This window comes from Salmo trutta, chromosome 32 (assembly GCF_901001165.1).
Source record: "Salmo trutta chromosome 32, fSalTru1.1, whole genome shotgun sequence".
Classification (NCBI taxonomy): Eukaryota; Metazoa; Chordata; class Actinopteri; order Salmoniformes; family Salmonidae; genus Salmo; species Salmo trutta.
The window spans coordinates 34,861,962-34,881,880 of NC_042988.1; the positions used below are offsets into that span (position 1 = coordinate 34,861,962).

The following is a 19,919-nucleotide window of genomic DNA, read 5'->3' on the forward strand; positions in this document are numbered from 1 at the left end:
TTTTGTGGATAAAGTGTGTCAGAGGTCTCTTCTGTCAACAAACATTTATTTTTTAAACTGTAGCAAATGGAACACTATGTATTTGCCACTTCAACATTTATTAACAAATGCAACGCTTGAGTCATTAAGTCCTTCAGGAAGAATAGTCTTAGTCACTCAAAATCCAGAGATGTAGATCTGATTACAAATGAAATGAAAGGCTGCCATACCTTTGTAGATTTGTCAGTAGCGCCATGGGTAGTGAACCTCATTTGATCAATTTAAAGGAGAGATGAGACATGCTAACCCATTGAGAATGGGAGGTGGGGCAGCAGATGAGACATGCTAACCCATTGAGAATGGGAGGTGGGGCAGCAGATGAGACATGCTAACCCATTGAGAATGGGAGGTGGGGCAGCAGATGAGACATGCTAACCCATTGAGAATGGGAGGTGGGGCAGCAGATGAGACATGCTAACCCATTGAGAATGGGAGGTGGGGCAGCAGATGAGACATGCTAACCCATTGAGAATGGGAGGTGGGGCAGCAGATTTCTACTCAAATCCTTGAAAATCTTAAAAAGGAAATGACTAAAAACCTTTTGGGGAGCAAATTAAATCGTGGGTCGACTTCTGGTTTAGACTACACATTATATACAAATATAGGACTATGATGAAAAAGCATATTTTTAAATATTGTATTTTAATGAAGTATCTGTATATGCAGGGCTAATGTGACTTCTGTTAGTCATGCTTCCCTCTCTTCAAGAAGAGGTTTTCTGACTTTTACAGAGCTTGGAAATGTATTCTGTCTTTGGAATGTGTAAACTGACCTTTTGTAACCTCAAGTGGCAGAGGGATTATTGGGATCCAGCCTGACCTGTTCTTTCTCCCACTGCCTGCACTGCAGATAGTTTTACCAGACCATTTACCTGATCATCATTGACTCACACTAAACAAATAAAACATCAAATGTCGAACACCTTCAAGTGTCTAAATAATTATGATATATGATTGGAGATGTAAATATGTCAATCAGTAATTTATTAACTTTTTTATATGATATTTATAGAGTTTTCAAAGTATATAGACAACAGAGGGGGATTTCTGAAGATCTTTAGTAACACAATCAAATCCCAAATATGATTAGATTTAACCTCATTCTATCTATGTAACCCTCACCATCCATTTGGTGATGGAATAAAGTTTACATGTGTTAATCTGGTCTATTAGCCTAATTCCATTTCGCTGGGCCTATAAATGCCTTTCGATGTCTTACCTTTTTTGGAAAGACCAGGACACAAATCATATGGAGAGTTTGTCAATGACCTGCAGGTGAGATCATGTGAGTTTCACAATTATATGATATGTAGACAGACCTGCTGGAGTTGCATTGTTTAGCTCCTCCTCTGAGGTTGTACCCTCCCTCTTCTCATCTTGCTCCAATAGGGTGGGGTGGGGAGGTTATACAAATAGCATTCCTTGGAGGTCTGTTGTCATGGAAGTCCTTGGAGATCTGTTGTCGTGGAAGTTCTCTGAGCACATACACTTGTTCCATAACGGAGCATTAGTGTGTTGTATTTTTAGCCCAGTATAAGGTGTATGAGCTCAGTTTGAAGATGTCTCTTATAGAAGGTCTTCTACAGACATCAAGCACGGTGACACTGCTGGGTACTGTGCTGTTTCTGCTGGTCCTCTACCTCCGCTCCTCTGGTTCCAGCTCTGAGGAACAGGGGAAGGAGCCTCCAGGACCGAGGCCGCTACCCCTGCTTGGTAACATGCTCCAGCTGGACCTCAAGAAGCCCTACTGCACTCTCTGCGAGGTAAGATAAAGTAATCCGTTGCTTTCAGAACAAAACATGTTGAGGTTGATTTGATCTGTGAGATTTGATCTGTTTTATCTCACTTATATATTTTTTTGTTATTTCACCAGGTTTGAAAAGTTCAGTAAGCAAACTGATGAATGAACTCTGGTACATTGTACATGCCTTTACCTGGTTAATGTTGTTTAATGTTCTATTCTGTAGTGTATTTCAATAGATATGTCCTGCCCAAGTAACCTGGTCTCAGATGTTTTTGTTGGGACCAGGCTATGGCCAAATCACTTTCTAACAGTGACCAATGTGTTGCAACGAAAGAGATGAGGCCACTTTAGAATATTGAAAGTAAAGGGGATACCTAGTCATTTTGTACAACTGAACGCATTCAACTGAAATGTGTCTTCCGCATTTAACACAACCCCTCTGAATCAGAGAGGTGCAGGGGGCTGCCTTAATCAAGAAGTCGACCCGCGCCCGAGATGCACCCTAGGAATATCCCTTCAGGGATCTTGTTAATACAGACTTGGGTTCAAATACAGAGTGTACTTAAGTATGACATTTTTGTGTTTGACTATTTTCTAATACACAGCCAAAAACAACTACTTCAAATTAAAAAACAAGTAGCGTAATTTCCGGACTATTAAGCGCACCTGAATATAAGCCGCACCCACTGAATTAAAAAAATATATATATATATATATATATATAAAATATATATTTTGAACATAAATAAGCCGCACATGTCTATAAGCCGCAGGTGCCTACCGGTACATTGAAACAAATGAACTTTACACAGGCTTTAATGAAACATGGCTTGTAACAAAAATAAATAGTAGGGTGACCATATTTTAGTTTTCAAAAAAGAGGACATGTCCGGGAAAAAGAGGACGTATGGTCACCCTAGTATCAGCTGTCTCATTTGGAGTGTTTTTAACTTCGACTAATTTACTTTGCACGCCACCATTCTTCCAATCAAAATACTGAATAAGCAGAGGGAATATTTTCACAGCACCGTAATTGCTCCCATGGCTGTTGCCATGGTGAGGGTAATGATTGAGATGCAGTTTGACCAATGTTTGCGTAGGCCTACATGACCCACCAATGGTGGCGTGTGAGAAGGCGGGACCTAAAGAGAAAGGTCAAAGCAATGCAAAACTCCAAAAAACGCACACAATGAATGGGACTGTAGAAAGCAAAAGCCGAATCCCGGACATTTTGGGCGATTTAGAAATCCCGGCCGGACGCATTTTTTTAGATCCAAAAAGAGGGCATGTCCGGGAAAAAGAGGACATATGGTCACCCTATAAATAGGCTTTAACGAAACACGGCTTGTAACAAAAATAAATAGGCTTTAACGAAACACGGCTTGTAATAAAAAATTTGCAGTAAACAGTAGCCTACCAAGAAAGTCATTGGTCACTATCTTCCTCCTCCTGTGCACTGAAACCACTGAAGTCATCTCCTTTGGTGTCGGAGTTGAATAGCCTCAGAATTGCTTCATCCGATATTGGATCGTTTTCATTGTCGCTCTCGTCACTTTCATCCGGAGGCAAATCCCCCGCTGAGCCCTCTTCAACACGCAGCAGTCCAGCCTTTCGAAACCCGTTGATGATAGTGGATTTTTTGACAATGCTCCACGCTGTCAGGACCCACTGGCAGACTTGACCATAAGTTGCTCTTCGCATGTGGCCCATTTTAGTGAAGGATTTCAAAAAAAAGGATTTCCCCCCAAAAAATTGAAAGCAGGAAAAATCCATATATTAGCCGCGTCATTGTTTAAGCCGCGAGGTTCAAAGCCTGGGACAAAAGTTGCGGCTTATAGTCCGGAAATTACGGTAGTTGTAAATACATGCCAATTGTAACATAGGTGCAGTTAATGACATGACCAGACCAGACTTCTGACATGGAAACATAAACAATACTATCTGATGACTGATAACAAAAGAGTGCTATATAAAGAGGTAATCAAGGGAGTAATGAAGTCCAGGTGTGACTGATGAGTCGCAGGTGTGCGTAATGATGGTTGCCAGGTGTGAATAATGATGGTTGCCAGGTGTGCATAAAGATGGGTTGCCAGGACCAGTGTTTAGTAGACCGGTGACGTTGGGAGCGGGAGCTTGACACCAATACTTTCCAAATGTATTTCCAACAAAAAAACTTTGTCTAAATACTAATTGTTTTGTAAGTAATTCAATTACATTGACTGGTATTTGAACCTAGGTCTGACATCAACTGTAAACCACTGTCTTCACGCTATTTCTTGACTGAAACATGTTAAACAAGCTGTATGTGATGTCCAGTTATGTGTTTAGTCATATAGCATTACAAGACATAACTGAGTCTATGGTTTACTTTTATGTATACTTTATCTGTCCAGCTCTCCAAGAAATATGGTTCCATCTTCACGGTTCACTTTGGACCCAAGAAAGTGGTTGTTCTGGCAGGATACAAGACGGTCAAGCAGGCGCTGGTCAACCAGGCAGAGGACTTTGGGGACAGGGACATCACGCCTGTGTTCTATGATTTCAACCAAGGACATGGTAATGATATTTTACTCTTATTCTGGCTATGTCCCATTCTTAAAGGGATAGTTCACCCAAATTACAACCTGTCTTATTGATTTCCTTAATCTGTAAGCAGTCTATGAACAAGCTAAAACAGCAATCCATGCGTTTGTTCTCCAATGTATGTGTTGGCCACAAATATGAGCATAGGATGAGTCAACAACATTGTGGGTATGAGTTAACAAATTATCAACTTTTAAAAGTGAGATTTTCACCTAACAGTTACTTTAAATAAACTTTATTGAGCTACACAATGAATTTCAGACACTTTGAGATGAGTTGGATATGAAATGCATTACAACCTGTTGAAAGTCTTATTCTAGCCTGGTGGAACAAGTCTGATTGCTGCATTCACCAATCTGTTTTACTGCATGTATCAGCCTGCCCTTTATCCAATAGATTGGCGTTTGGAATAAACTGGTCCAATTAGTGCCCTCTCAGAAACAGTGTTTGGGTTTAGGACAACAACCAATGTTGACAAATACTGTGCTTGAATTAGGCTGTCCTCTGGTTGGTTGAAAGTGATCCAATAGCTGACAAGTTTATTTTGAATAATACCACTCCTTTCTGACATTTCAGGCTAGAATGGTGAATGCAGAGGTCAGGCTAGAATGCAGAGGTCAGGCTAGAATGCAGAGGTCAGGCTAGAATGGTGAATGCAGAGGTCAGGCTAGAATGGTGAATGCAAAGGTCAGGCTGTTTCCACAATTCACTCTAATCTTCTGCAAATTGTAAGATGTCTTAAATAGTTACAGATTATCATGACCAGAAAGGATGCAGAGATAATTTGGCAGATTATATATATATATATATATATATATATATATATATATATATATATATATATATATATATATATATATATATATATATATATATATATATATATATATATATATATATATATATATATATATATATATATATATATATATATATATATTTCGGTACATGCTCATTATTAAATGGCATATTATAGTAAATATCACAATTTATTATTGCTTTGAATTGTCATGGAAACAAACTACGTTCTCTACAGGGATTCTGTTTGCCAATGGAGACTCATGGAAAGAGATGAGATGCTTTGCCCTGACAAACCTTAGAGACTTTGGGATGGGCAAGAAAGGGAGTGAGGAGAAAATCTTAGAGGAAATTCACTACCTGATTGAAGTGTTGGAAAAACATGAGGGTAAGAGCAATACCGGTATCTCTACACTAGTAGTAGAAGTATTATGATGTATTTATAGGGGATGCCTAGGCTTAATTGCCTGGTTAAAAATCAGGCTATTTTTAACCACATTATTAGTAAATAGCTAATGGGCTTGTTAAGTGATCGTGTGGGTTCTGGAAAGCTTATTTAGTAATTGATTATATGTTTTGTCTATTACAGGTAAGGCATTTGACACAGCACAGCCTGTGGTTTATGCCGTCTCCAACATAATCTCAGCCATTGTCTATGGCAGCAGGTTTGAATACACTGACCCCCTATTCACAGGCATGGCCGACAGGGCCATTGAGAGTATGTACCTTACAGGTTCTGCATCAATTCAGGTACAGTCTGCTTATTCAGACCATTTTGTTTTTACTGTATTTTCTAAATAAATAATGGCTGTCTCAGTGCAATCAATAAAACTAGGAAACAGAACACCTGTTATGAATTCTTGCAAGTTAAAATATACATACTCAGTTATACTTTACTTGATGTGCCAGTAAACTTATTATAAACCATTATTGTACAGTTTATAACCCATTACTAAGCTGCTTATAAATCATTATATACAATATTCATGATGTACACATATAACATATCAAATAAAGTCCTCATAGCCCAGTACAAGCTCTTCTCTGTCCTGGCACACCAATGGTGGAACCATCTTCCCCCTGAAGCTAGGAGAGCAGAGTCCCTGCCCATCTTCCCCCTGAAGCTAGGACAGCAGAGTCCCTGCTCATCTTCCCCCTGAAGCTAGGAGAGCAGAGTCCCTGCTCATCTTCCCCCTGAAGCTAGGAGAGCAGAGTCCCTGCCCATCTTCCCCCTGAAGCTAGGACAGCAGAGTCCCTGCTCATCTTCCCCCTGAAGCTAGGACAGCAGAGTCCCTGTCCATCTTCCCCCTGAAGCTAGGCCAGCAGAGTCCCTGCCCATCTTCCCCCTGAAGCTAGGACAGCAGGGTCCCTGCCCATCTTCCCCCTGAAGCTAGGACAGCAGGGTCCCTGCCCATCTTCCCCCTGAAGCTAGGACAGCAGAGTCCCTGTCCATCTTCCCCCTGAAGCTAGGACAGCAGAGTCCCTGCCCATCTTCCCCCTGAAGCTAGGACAGCAGAGTCCCTGCCCATCTTCCCCCTGAAGCTAGGACAGCAGAGTCCCTGCCCATCTTCCCCCTGAAGCTAGGACAGCAGGGTCCCTGTCCATCTTCCCCCTGAAGCTAGGACAGCAGGGTCCCTGCTTATCTTCCCCCTGAAACTAGGCCAGCAGAGTCCCTGCCCATCTTCCCCCTGAAGCTAGGACAGCAGAGTCCCTGCCCATCTTCCCCCTGAAGCTAGGACAGCAGAGTCCCTGCCCATCTTCCCCCTGAAGCTAGGACAGCAGAGTCCCTGCCCATCTTCCCCCTGAAGCTAGGACAGCAGAGTCCCTGCCCATCTTCCCCCTGAAGCTAGGACAGCAGGGTCCCTGCCCATCTTCCCCCCTGAAGCTAGGACAGCAGGGTCCCTGCCCATCTTCCCCCCTGAAGCTAGGACAGCAGGGTCCCTGCCCATCTTCCCCCCTGAAGCTAGGACAGCAGGGTCCCTGCCCATCTTCCCCCTGAAGCTAGGGCAGCACAGTCCCTGCCCATCTTCTGAAAGCACCTGAAACTCTACCTCCTCAAAAAGCATCTTAAATGAACCCCTCCTCGCCCCCCCCCCCAAAAAAACTACTTTATTGAGAAAAGTGTACTTACTATGCCTGTGACATGTGATTGTCCCACCAAGCTATCTTAAGATGAATGCACTAACTGTGAATCACTCTGGATAAGAGCGTCTGCTAAATGGCTAAAATATTTGTTACAATTATATCATTGTAATTATTATATATAATATGGTTAAATAATCACTAGTGATTGGCACCGATTATAAAATGATATTAATATCAGTACCATTTTTGTGATTCCATATCGTATCGGTTTGCATAAAATATATTGCAACTGTGTATGTTCACTTTTCTGTTCACTTCCATGGCTCTTTGAAGTTCAGACAACTGTTTGCAGATTGTCTGTTGGGCCAGGTGTGAATATTCTGGTAGTATAATATTGTATTCAAACTGGTTAGTTAGGGAGGCCTATATTATTGGACCATCAACAGGCAATTAATTAAATATGCTAAATTGAGAGCCTGTGAGGTCTGTTTGAGGGTTTTATGTATGCAGAAAAAGTCATATGTTCTTTTTACAGAATAGTAAAAATAATAAACCGACATTACAATATGCCTTGCTCATATCGATATCAAACAATATTGAATATCACTATTGGTGCTCACAACTAATAATTACATATTTATGCATGTGTGTATCACATTTGAATTTATGTATTTAATAATCTAATCACAGTTGTGGTGTTATAATTAATATAATATTGTTTTATGTGTATTGTACCTGAATCTATGTGTAGATGTACAACATGTTTCCCTGGTTGGGTCCGTGGATAAACAACCTGACACGTCTGAAAAAGAATATTGCTGATATGAAGATGGAGGTGACAGAGCTGGTGAGGGGCCTGAAGGAGACTCTGAACCCTCAGATGTGTAGAGGCTTTGTGGACTCATTCCTTGTCCGAAAGCAGACCCTGGAGGTATGGAGACTTCTTGCAGAATCTGCATCTCACTCATTCATAACAAAGTGTTGCATTAATATTGCACTGTATAACTGTACAGAATATAATTAATCAATAAGGTCCAAGGGGGTGTGTTATATGGCCAATTTACGTGAAGTGCAGTGCCTGTATACAGTCCTTGTATATTGGCCATATTCCACAAAACCCAGAGGTGCCTTGTTGGTGTTATAAACTTGTTACCAACATAATTAGAACAGTAAACGAGTAATTTTGCATCACACCTGTGGTATATTGTCTAAATTACCAAGACATTCAGAAAACCAGTATCCAGGAACCAAACTGTCGGGCTTATAGTACTTATTACGCCACCTTGTGATTCACTTTACTGCCGAAAAACACAACTAACTTGAGTTGTACAACACTAACATCCCACTTGGCACAGACGTCAATTCAACATCTTTTCGACGTTGATTCAACATAATTTAATTAAAATGACGTGGAAACAATGTTGATTCAACCAGTTTGACTAAATGCCAGCTGAGGGAGGATCTAACTAGTTCTCTATGTCAGTAGAATCACATGTAAACTCAGACTCAAACACTAAAAGTTCTTCAAGCTGATTTAAAAGAATGTGATTCTCTGTTTTTGCTTTTTTGTTCTTTTCCATATTATGTCTATCTCTGATAAGCTACCCAGGACATATTATGTCTATCTCTGATAAGCTACCCAGGACATATTATGTCTATCTCTGATAAGCTACACAGGACATATTATGTCTATCTCTGATAAGCTACCCAGGACATATTATGTCTATCTCTGATAAGCTACCCAGGACATATTATGTCTATCTCTGATAAGCTACACAGGACATATTATGTCTATCTCTGATAAGCTACCCAGGACATATTATGTCTATCTCTGATAAGCTACCCAGGACATATTATGTCTATCTCTGATAAGCTACCCAGGACATATTATGTCTATCTCTGATAAGCTACCCAGGACATATTATGTCTATCTCTGATAAGCTACCCAGGACATATTATGTCTATCTCTGATAAGCTACCCAGGACATATTATGTCTATCTCTGATAAGCTACCCAGGACATATTATGTCTATCTCTGATAAGCTACCCAGGACATATTATGTCTATCTCTGATAAGCTACCCAGGACATATTATGTCTATCTCTGATAAGCTACACAGGACATATTATGTCTATCTCTGATAAGCTACCCAGGACATATTATGTCTATCTCTGATAAGCTACACAGGAGAGGACTAAAAATAACCCATATTAATATATGTAGCCTTAGAAATAAGGTTAATACAATTAATAACTTGCTAACATCAGATAAACATTCATATATTAGCCATTTATAAGACTCACGTAGATAATTGATTTGATACATCATTAGCAATACAATGATATAACATCTACAGAAGACACAGGAATGCCTATGGGGGAGTTGTTGCTGTATGTATTCAGAGACATATCCCTGTAATGCTTAGACAGGATCTCATGTCAAGTGTTATTGAAGTGTTGTGGTTGCTGGTTCACCTGCCTCCTCTAAAGCCTATTTTAGTGTAACTCCTATAGGCCACCAAGTTCTAACTGTCAGTATCTAGATAATGTGTGTGAAATGCTTGATGGGGGCTCCCGAGTGGCGCAGAGGTCTAAGGAACTGCATCTCAGTGCTAGAGACGTCACTACAGACCCTGGTTCGATTCCAGGCTGGCTCACAACCGGCCATGATTGGAGTCCCATAGGTCGACGCACAATTGGGCCAGCATTGTTAAGGTTTGGCCGGGGTACACCGTCATTGTAAATAAGAATTTGTTCTTAACTGACTTGCCTGGTTAAATAAAAAAATAGTGTATGTGATATAAACAGAGAGGTCTTCTGTCTTGGGGACCTGAATATTGACTGAATATTGACTGGTTGTCATCAAGCTCTCCACTGAAGAGGAAGCTTCTGACTGTAATCTGGTTCAGGTTATTAATCAACCTACTAGGGTGTTTACATACAGAACATGCACTGTATTGATTACATGTTTACTAATACTATAGATCTTTGTTCTAAAGCTGTATCCGTACCCATTGGACGCAGTGATCACAATATCCAGTGGCTATATCCAGGAAAGCAAAGCTTCTAAAAGATGGGACTAAAATAGTGTATGAGACCATACAATTTCATTTGATTTGAAAATCTTTTGTATTTGTCACATGCACCGAATACAACAGGTATTCTTCACCTTACAGTGAAATGCATACTTACAAGCCCTTAACCAATGTTGTTGTTTTAAGAAAAATACCTAAAAAAAGTTGTCACATTTTGCTGTGATTCTTATGTAGATGATGTTAAAAAATATTTGTTGTTCTGATGTGATTAATAAGGAGCATCCAGATGCTGCACTTGATGCATTTATGAAATTGCTTATTCTAGTTATTCATAAACATGCACCTTAAGAAACTGACTGTTAGAACTGTTAAGGCTCCATGGATTGATGAGGAATTGAAAAACTAGGGTTAAAAGAGATGTGGCTGCACATCTGACTTACTGCAAATTGAGAAATAATGTGACTAAACTCAACAAAGTAGACACTGTATTATGAAGCCAAGATCAGGGGGGGGGGGGCTTTGGAGTACTTTAAATTGGGGCGGCAGGTAGCCTAGTGGTTAGAGAAATCACAACAATTTGATGTTGCCAATTATTTTAATGATAACTTCATTGGCATGGTGGCAAACTTAGGCAGGAAATACCAGCAAAACAGTGAGCCACCATATTCATGCATTAAAAAAACACATAATTTAAACTTACAATGCTTTTCTTTCACTTTGTAAAGTTAGTGTGGGAGAGGGGAAGAAATGATTGTTGATCAATAATGACAAACCTCCTGGGATTGACAACTGTCATGTCTTTAATCTGAGCACAGAGAAGTGTTTGTCCTCAGGCCTGGTTCTAACAGCCAACCTATTTGCTTACTGCCAGCTTTTTGCAAACTGTTGGAAAAAATGGTGTTTGACTGTTACGGGAATTAAGTTATCTTCTTAAACCAAACTTCAATTTAACTACTCAGTTTGTATACCAGAAGGTGTAAGGTTCCGGTTGAAAGAAACAGACATAGACCCAGCTAACAATGGTCAGAAAGTTTATTTACGAGAGCTCTAAAATCCATACAATGCACACAGCCTTTTATATTACACATTTCGTCATACAAATGAACTTACATCAGTAGAGAACTCCACCCCGCTTTAGGCGGCTGTATTTTTCCACAGTACACATACATTCATTATCAAACCTTGCAACCTGTCTTCTAATCTCCTGCCAGCTAAGCCGTTCTCAGGCCGTTGTTTCTCTCCCTAACTTAGGGAGGCCTCTTCTCCTGTTCCTTTCCCAAGGTCGTCTTATCAACTCTGCCCTGCTCATTTTGAAGTAGTAACAGTGTCCTAGTCTTAAAAATCTATTCACACACAGCCTTGGATTATAGTCTTTAACACATTATTATTACCTTATAATTTCTAATACATTTCAACAGGTTATATGGTTTCTGAGTGAAATCATTTAGTCAAACCTTTAATCATATAATTTCCATTACATTGACCAAATACAATGCTATTTTGCTGTAAACAAATGAAGACTTTCAGAATGCTTATAGAAGGCCACTGAACATGCACTGGTACAAATGACTGAAGATTGGTTTAAAGAAATGTATAATAAAAAGATTTCAGTGCAGCCTTTAATATTAGTGACCCTAACGTGTTGAAAAATCGTATGTGTTTTCATCTTCTGCCATCTTGTGGACTCAGAGCTATCTATCTAATAGAACCCAAGGGGTTTTCTTTAATGGAAGCTTCTCTAATGTTCAACATGTAAAGTGTGGTATACTGCATGGCAGCTCTCTTGGCCCTCTACTCTTTTCTATTTTTATGACCTGCCACTGGCATTAAGCAAAGCCTGTGTCCATGTAAGCTGATGATTCAACCCGTTAGCAATCACAGCTAGTGAAATCACTGCAACACTAAACAAAGAGCTGCAGTCAGTTTGAGAATGGGTGGCCAGTAATAAACTGGTCCTGAACATCTCCAAAATGAAGCATTGTATTGATACAAATCATTCCCTAAGTTCTGGCATCAGCTGAATCTGGTAATTAATGGTGTGGATGTTGAGGAGATTAAATTACTTGGTGTTATTTTAGATTGTAAACTCTCATGGTCAGAACATATTGATTCAATGATTGTAAAGATGCGGATAAATAGATGCTCTGCTTTTTTCAAACAATCAAATGTATTTATAAAGCCCTTCTTACATCAGCTAATGTCACAAAGTGCTGTAAAGAAACTCAGCCTAAAACCCCAAACAGCAAGCAATGCAGGTGTAGAAGCACCACTCTCCACAAAGCAAGCTCTAGTTTGATCTTATCTTAATTATTGTCCAGTTTAAAGAAGGGCCGAGTTAAGCTGCCCAGAACAGCGTGGCACATTTATCTCTTCATTGTAATCAGAGGGCTAATATCAATACTATGCATGCCAGTTTCTCTTGGCTAAGAGTTGAGGAAAGACTGACTGTACATAACTCATGTCATCTGCGGGTCTGTTTCTGTTAGGAATCTGGCAATATGGATTCTCTCTACCATGACGACAACCTGGTAATTAGTGTTGCTAACCTGTTTGGTGCTGGTACCGACACCACCGGGACAACCCTGCGCTGGGGTCTACTGCTAATGGCCAAGTACCCCCATATACAGGGTAAGATTTGATATAAACACAAACGCATGCACGCACACTCACCACAGGAGGCTGCTGAGGGGAGGACGGCTCATAATAATGGCTGGAATGGAGTGGTATCAAAAATATGGAAACCATGTGTTCGATTCCGTTCCAGCCATTACTATGAGCCCGTCCTCCCCAATTAAGGTGCCACCTGTGACACAGACATGAAACAGTAAAGCACTCATGGTGTTACAATTTATAAACATTGGCAAAGAGCCAGATTGAAGAATATATTATGAAACTAGATAAGGATGGCTTGGTTAATGAAGTTTAAACATTAACTCAGGTTTATACACTGAGTGTACAAAACATTAGGAACATCTTCCTCAGAACAGCCTCAATTCGTTGGAGCATGGACTCTAGAAGGTGTCGAAAGCATTCCCCAGAGATACTGGCCCATGTTGAATCCAATGCTTTCCACAGTTGTGTCAAGTTGGCTGGATGTCCTTTGGGTGGTGGGCCTGTCTTGATACACACAGGAAACTGTTGAGCATGAAAAACCCAGCGGTGTTGCAGTTCTTGACACAAACCGATGCGCTTGACACCTTACCATACCCCGTTCAAAAGGCACGTAAATCTTTTGTCTTGCCCATTCACCCTCTGAATGGAACGCATAGACAATCCGTGTCGCAAGACCCACTGGTTGACGCTTATTTATAAAACCCTCTTAGGCCTCACTCCCCCCTATCTGAGATATCTACTGCAGCCCTCATCCTCCACATCCTCCACATACAACGCCCATTCTGTCAGTCACATTCTGTTAAAGATCCACAAAGCGCACACATCCCTGGGTCGCGCATCTTTTCAGTTCGCTGCAGCTAGAGACTGGAACGAGCTGCAACAATCACTCAAACTGGACAGTTTTATCTCAATCTCTTCATTCAAAGACTCAATCATGGACAATCTTACTGACAGTTGTGGCTGCTTTGCGTGATGTATTGTTCTCTACCTTGCCCTTTGTGCTGTTGTCTGTGCCCAATAATGTTAGTGCCATGTTTTGTGCTGCTACCATGCTGTGTTGTCATCTGTTGTCTTAGGTCTCTCTTTATGTAGTGTTGTGTTCTCTCGTCGTGGTGTGTGTCCTATATTTATATTTTACTTATTTTTAATCCCAGCCCCTGTCCCTTCAGGAGGCCTTTTGGTAGGCTGTCATTGTAAATAAGAATTTGTTCTTAACTGACTTGCCTAGTTAAATAAAGTCTCAATTGTCTCAAGGCTTATAAATCTTTTGTTAACCTGTCTCCTCCCCTTCATTTACACTGATTGAAGTGGATTTAACAAGAGACATCAGTAAGGGATCATAGCTTTCACCTGGATTCACCTGGTCAGTCTGTCAGTGAAAGAGCAGGTGTTTTTAATGTTTGTATACTCAGTGTACATTTCACTGCAGTAACTTCAACCCTCCCTCCTTTCTGTCTCAGATCAGGTCCAGGAGGAGATCAGCAGGGTTATAGGAAGTCGTCAGCCCTTGGTAAAGGACAGGAAGAACCTACCCTACACTAATGCAGTGATCCATGAGACCCAGAGACTGGCCAACATTTTACCCATGTCCGTCCCTCACACCACAAGCCGAGACGTCACCTTCCAGGGATATTTCATCAAGAAGGTCAGATACCTGGATATCCAAATCTTTGTTTATTTTGTGACCAACTTCATATTGTCGTCTTTTTTACAGGTTCAAAAAACAATAAAAGAAATGCATACAAAGAGAAGCCCAATCCATTCCCTTCTTCAGTCCCTATCCACCTGCCCGCATCCTCCTTCCCCACCTGGAAACCATGCCTCCCACCCCGCCTGTATAAATTGATGGTTGGGATTACAGGATGCCAAGGTCATATCTTTCAAATCTTGGCATGTTCTCAAACCATTACTGTCCATAATATCGGTAAGGATTCCACATTTGGGGGATGCAAAAAGATGGCATCCAGATCACAACACATTATTGTGAAATATTGTAGTATGGGCATGCCATAAGTATATATTTCTACCTGAAGTTGCAATCCACTCCTTTTGAATGTGCACATTTATTAATGTGCACATTTATTCTGAAAATAAAGGGTCCTATGCTTCACCTTTACTGCAGGGGACGTCTGTGATTCCTCTACTGACGTCGGTCCTACAGGATGATAGCGAATGGGAGAGCCCCCACACCTTTAACCCCTCACACTTTCTGGATGAGCAGGGAGGATTTGTCAAGAGGGACGCCTTCATGGCCTTCTCTGCAGGTATATTAACTTCATTATATAGCCAATTATGTCATTGCAAGAAGTAGAACAATTCTGGTAGCCTTTTAGACAGACTTCATGCTATTTTCTGTATCTTTGGTCTCTCTCGCAGGTCGTAGGGTGTGTCTGGGGGAGGGTCTGGTCAGGATGGAGCTCTTACTTTTCTTCACCTCCCTCCTGCAGCGCTTTCGTTTCTCTCCTCCTCCTGGAGTAACAGAGGATGATCTGGACCTCACACCATCCGTGGGGTTCACCCTCAACCCTTCACCTCACCAGCTGTGTGCTGTGAGCCGGGTCTGAGATTTGAACATGAAAATATTGGCGAGGCAAACTCAATCAAAAAAGCTAATATGCATCGAAACCACTACACATTAAATGCACCATCCTAATAAATAATCCCAGAAATTAGTTTGCGCGACACACACAAACACTATTATATTTAGTTTATGATCGGTTCATAGGCTACTTCCAATATCTTTTTACATCTAATTACACGGAAGACCATGGTAGTTTTATAAAGTGAAGTCTATTTTACTTCATTTTCAGCATCGGTCTGCAGTATTGCTAAATTTGGGACGCAGTCCAACATTTCTGAGGGTAGTTGCATCCGCCTGCCTGTTAATAAGATATTCCTGTTAAGAATAAAGCAACAAAGTTTATAAAGCTTCTCCTTCGTTTCAATCATTGCATCGTAAGTTCCATGGGTTATTAAAACAGGGTCTTATCCTGTTTTAACAGTGCCTATTAAAACAGAATGAATTCAATTGCTTTTTTGACAACACCCCTTTTGATTTGAACGAAACCTTCCATACATATTTGCCCATTTTTAAAGTGCACAGAAAGTGACTTATTAAATAAATATTTTTGTTCCCAAGAAATTTGACGACCTGGTTGTAGATAAACCAAAATACAAATGTATTTGTTGCTGGTATGTACCGCCCCCCTGCTGCCATGGCGGATGCTATTGTTGCTATATCTGAGTGTTTAACACCTTTTCTGTCCTCGGAGTTGGTCATTTTAGGGGATTTGAATCTGGATTAGCTATCCCTGGCTTCAGATCAATTTAATATACATAGATTTTTATCTTACTCAATTGATCTCAAAACCCACATGGCCCTGTTAACACTTCATTGATTCAGTTAATTCTTACTAATAACCCCCATAAATATTTGTGTAGTGGAGTATTTGCATATGATCTCAGTGATAATTGTCCCATAGGATGTATTAGAGATAGGAAACGGCAAAATACTAATCAGGGTTTAATTAAGAAACATTTTTAAATGTTTCTGCTTAAGTGTTTTTACATGACATGTTCTACTCTGATAAAACCACTGTCTTGTGTATTCCTGACCATGAGTTGGCTTTAGAAAAGGTTTCCTCTATAAATACATGTATACACTACTGTTCAAAAGTTTGGGGTCACTTAAATGTCCTTGTTTTTGAAAGAAAAGCACATTTTTGTTCATTAAAATAACATCATTGATCAGAAATACAGTGTAGACATTGTTAATGTTGTAAATGACTATTGTAGCTGGAAACGGCTGTTTTTTTTTTTTTAATGGATATCTACATAGGCGTACAGAGGCCCATTATCAGCGACCATCACTCCTGTGATCCAATGCCACATGTTAGCTAATCCAAGTTTATCATTTTAAAAGGATAATTGATGATTAGAAAACCCTTTTGCAATTGTTAGCACAACTGAAAACTGTTGTACTGATTAAAGAAGCAATAAATCTGTCCGCCTTTTAGAATAGTTGAGTATCTGGAGCATCAACATTTGTGGGTTCGATTACAGGCTCAAAATGGCCAGAAACAAATACCTTTCTTCTGAAACTTGTCAGTCTATTCTTGTTCTGAGAAATGAAGGCTATTCCATGCGAGAAACTGAAGATCTCGTACAACACTGTATACTTCTCCCCTCACAGAACAGCACAAACTGGCTCTAACCAGAATAGAAAGGTGTGGGAGGCCCCCGGTGCACAACTGAGTAAGAAGACAAGTACATTATTGTCTAGTTTGAGAAACAGATGCCTCACAAGTCCAACTGGCAGCTTCATTAAATAGTACCCACAAAACACCAGTCTCAACGTCAACAGTGAAGAGGTGACCACGGGATGCCGCCTGCCTTCTAGGCAGAGTTGCAAAGAAAAAGCCATATCTCAGACTGGCCAATAAAAAGAAAAGATTAAGATGGGCAAAAGGACAGACACTGGACAGAGGAACTCTGCCTAGGACGCATCCCGTTGTCGCCTCTTCACTGTTGACGTTGAGACTGGTGTTTTGCGGGTACTATTTAATGAAGCTGCCAGTTGAGAACTTGTGAGGCGTCTGTTTCTCAAACTAGACACTAATGTACTTGTCCTCTTGCCCAGTTGAAAGAGTGAGAGGCCCAGGTGCACAACTGGGCAAGAGGACAAGTTAGACTCTAACTTTGTCTTAGAGGCGACGATAATATACTATCAAGCGTATCCACAATTTATCTTCCCTGCAAGATGTTAGGTTGATCATTGTGGACAATATCAGATTTCTTTTAAATACACAAGCTATACATTTTAGCTTTTTTTTTTGGTATCACAACGCAGAAGTGTAAAATGTCTCCAGCTGTGTATTATACAGTGCCTTCGGAAAGTATTCAGACCCCTTTTACTTTTTCCACATTGTTACGTTACAGCCGTATTCTAAAATGGATTAAATAAATAAAAATCATCAATCTACACACAATACCCCAGAATGACAAAACCAAAACATGTTTTTAGACATTTTTGCAAATGTATCAAACCACAAACAGATACCTCATTTACGTAAGTGTTTAGACCTTTTCTATAAGACTCTAAATTGAGTTTAAGTGCATCCTGTTTCCATTGATCATCTTTGATGTTTCTACAGCTTGATTGGAGTCCACCAGTGGTAAATTCAATTGATTGGACATGATTTGGAAAGGCACACACCTCTATATAAAGGTCCCACAGTTGACAGTGCATTTCAGTGCAAAAACCAAGCCATGAGGTCGAAAGAATTGTCCATAGAGCTCACAGATCTGGGGAAGGGTTAAAAAAATAATTCTGCAGCATTGAAGGTCCCAAAGAACACAATGGCCTCCATCATTCTTAATTGGAAGTTTGGAACCACCAAGACTCTTCCTAGAGCTGGTCGCCCGACAAAACTGAGCAGTCGGGGGATAAGGGCCTTGGTCAGGGAGGTGACCAAGAATCCGCTGGTCACTTGAACCTGATCTAACATCTCTGGAGAGACCTGAAAATGGCTGTACAGCAACGCTCCCCATCCAACCTGACCGTGCTTGAGAGAATCTTCTGAGAAGAATGGGAGAAACTCCCCAAATACAGGTGTGCCAAGCTTGTAGCGTCATACACAAGAAGACTCGAGGCTGTAATCGCTGCCATAGGTGCTTCAACAAAGTACTGAGTACAGGGTCTGAATACTTAAGTAAATGTGATATTTACGTTTTTAATATTTAAAGGGGAGCGAGGAGAAAATATTTTCTAAAAACCTGTTTTTGTTTTGTTATTGTGGGGTATTGTGTGTAGATTGATGAGGGGGAAAAAACTATTTAATCGATTTTAGAATAAGGCTGTAACCTAACAAAATGTGGAAAAAGTCAAGGGGTCTGAATACTTTCTCTAGGCACTGTATATTTCTATTGACTGTATGTTTCCAGTAGTAATAATAAAGGAATTAACTTGTTTTTAAGTGTTGGAGGCCACATTTTATATGTGAATAATTTAAACATTCACATAATGGACCTTTGATACGTTTGTAGACTTTATACACTCAAATAAGAATATCTACAAGACCTGGAGTTAAGACTGTGCTGAAATCGGATATTGTTATTGCACACAAAGTCTATTGTAGATAACAAATGAATGAAAAATTCCTGCTGCATGTGCAGGCTAGGTGTCATGACTTCCACCGAAATCGGTCCCTCTCCTTGTTCGGGCGACGTTCGGCGGTCGACGTCACCGGTCTTCTAGCCATCGCTGATCCACCTTTCATTTTCCATTTCTTTTGTCTTTGTTTTCTACACACCTAGTTTCATTCCCCAATTACATGTTCATGTATTTAACCCTCTGTTTCCCCCATGTTTTTGTGCGTGATTGTTTCTATGTTCATTCTGTACGTTATGGCTGGTTTTTGACGGGTGATGTTTTCACCCGTGTGTAATTGATTACCGTTTATTGTTGGTCAAGTGTATTGTTACCTTGTGCCTTTATTTTGAGTAAAGTACGTTGCTCACTCATTCTGCTCATTCTGCTCTCCTGCGTCTGACACTAGGTAAGATTAAGAAAGCTGCACTTTATTTTTCACAGATACTGTATAATGAAAATAACACCTCCATTTGAAAATGCAGACTAATATTTAATTTAACGCAGTGGGATTATCAGGGCTGTATTTACTAGGAACCAAACAAAAGTAAATGGGCCAAAACTGGGCGGGACTAACGTAAATTTGTCCAATAAGAAACACTTGTTTTCCTTGCAAAACGTTTTCATTTTACCTGATCTCACTTCAGCTATTATTTTCTTTGATAATGCAATTGACTATTCACCCTTTAATAAAAACTACTTAAAATGAAAAAAATGATGCGGATGCATTGCAAAATTCTCCAAATTGTGACTAGGGGGTTTCTATTTCTGTTGGTGTGTGTATGGTTCCCAATTGGAGGCAGCTGATGTTCGTTACTTCTAATTGGGGATCATACTTAGTGTCCCTTTTCCCACCTTCGATGTGGGATATTGTTT

General features: G+C 40.3%; 1 protein-coding gene across 1 annotated transcript; it reads left to right on the plus strand.

Moving 5' to 3' along the window:
- The first annotated feature begins 1,478 nt into the window (after positions 1-1,478).
- On the plus strand, positions 1,479-16,037 carry LOC115171785 (cytochrome P450 2K1-like). Its single transcript, XM_029728920.1, has 9 exons — positions 1,479-1,801; positions 4,176-4,338; positions 5,402-5,551; positions 5,753-5,913; positions 8,000-8,179; positions 12,769-12,910; positions 14,356-14,540; positions 15,018-15,159; positions 15,272-16,037. Exons 1-9 carry the CDS (start codon positions 1,598-1,600, stop codon positions 15,457-15,459), a joined length of 1,515 nt encoding a protein of 504 aa, XP_029584780.1. The 5' UTR covers positions 1,479-1,597; the 3' UTR covers positions 15,460-16,037.
- Positions 16,038-19,919: the final 3,882 nt, after the last annotated feature.

Bases quoted from the DNA above. Each gene is read 5' to 3' on its own strand.
- LOC115171785 (XM_029728920.1), top strand. From the start codon at position 1,598: ATGTCTCTTATAGAAGGTCTTCTACAGACATCAAGCACGGTGACACTG. The intron at 4,339-5,401 runs GTAATGATATTT...CGTTCTCTACAG, and splicing joins TGATTTCAACCAAGGACATG to GGATTCTGTTTGCCAATGGA. The intron at 14,541-15,017 runs GTCAGATACCTG...CCTTTACTGCAG, and splicing joins AGGGATATTTCATCAAGAAG to GGGACGTCTGTGATTCCTCT.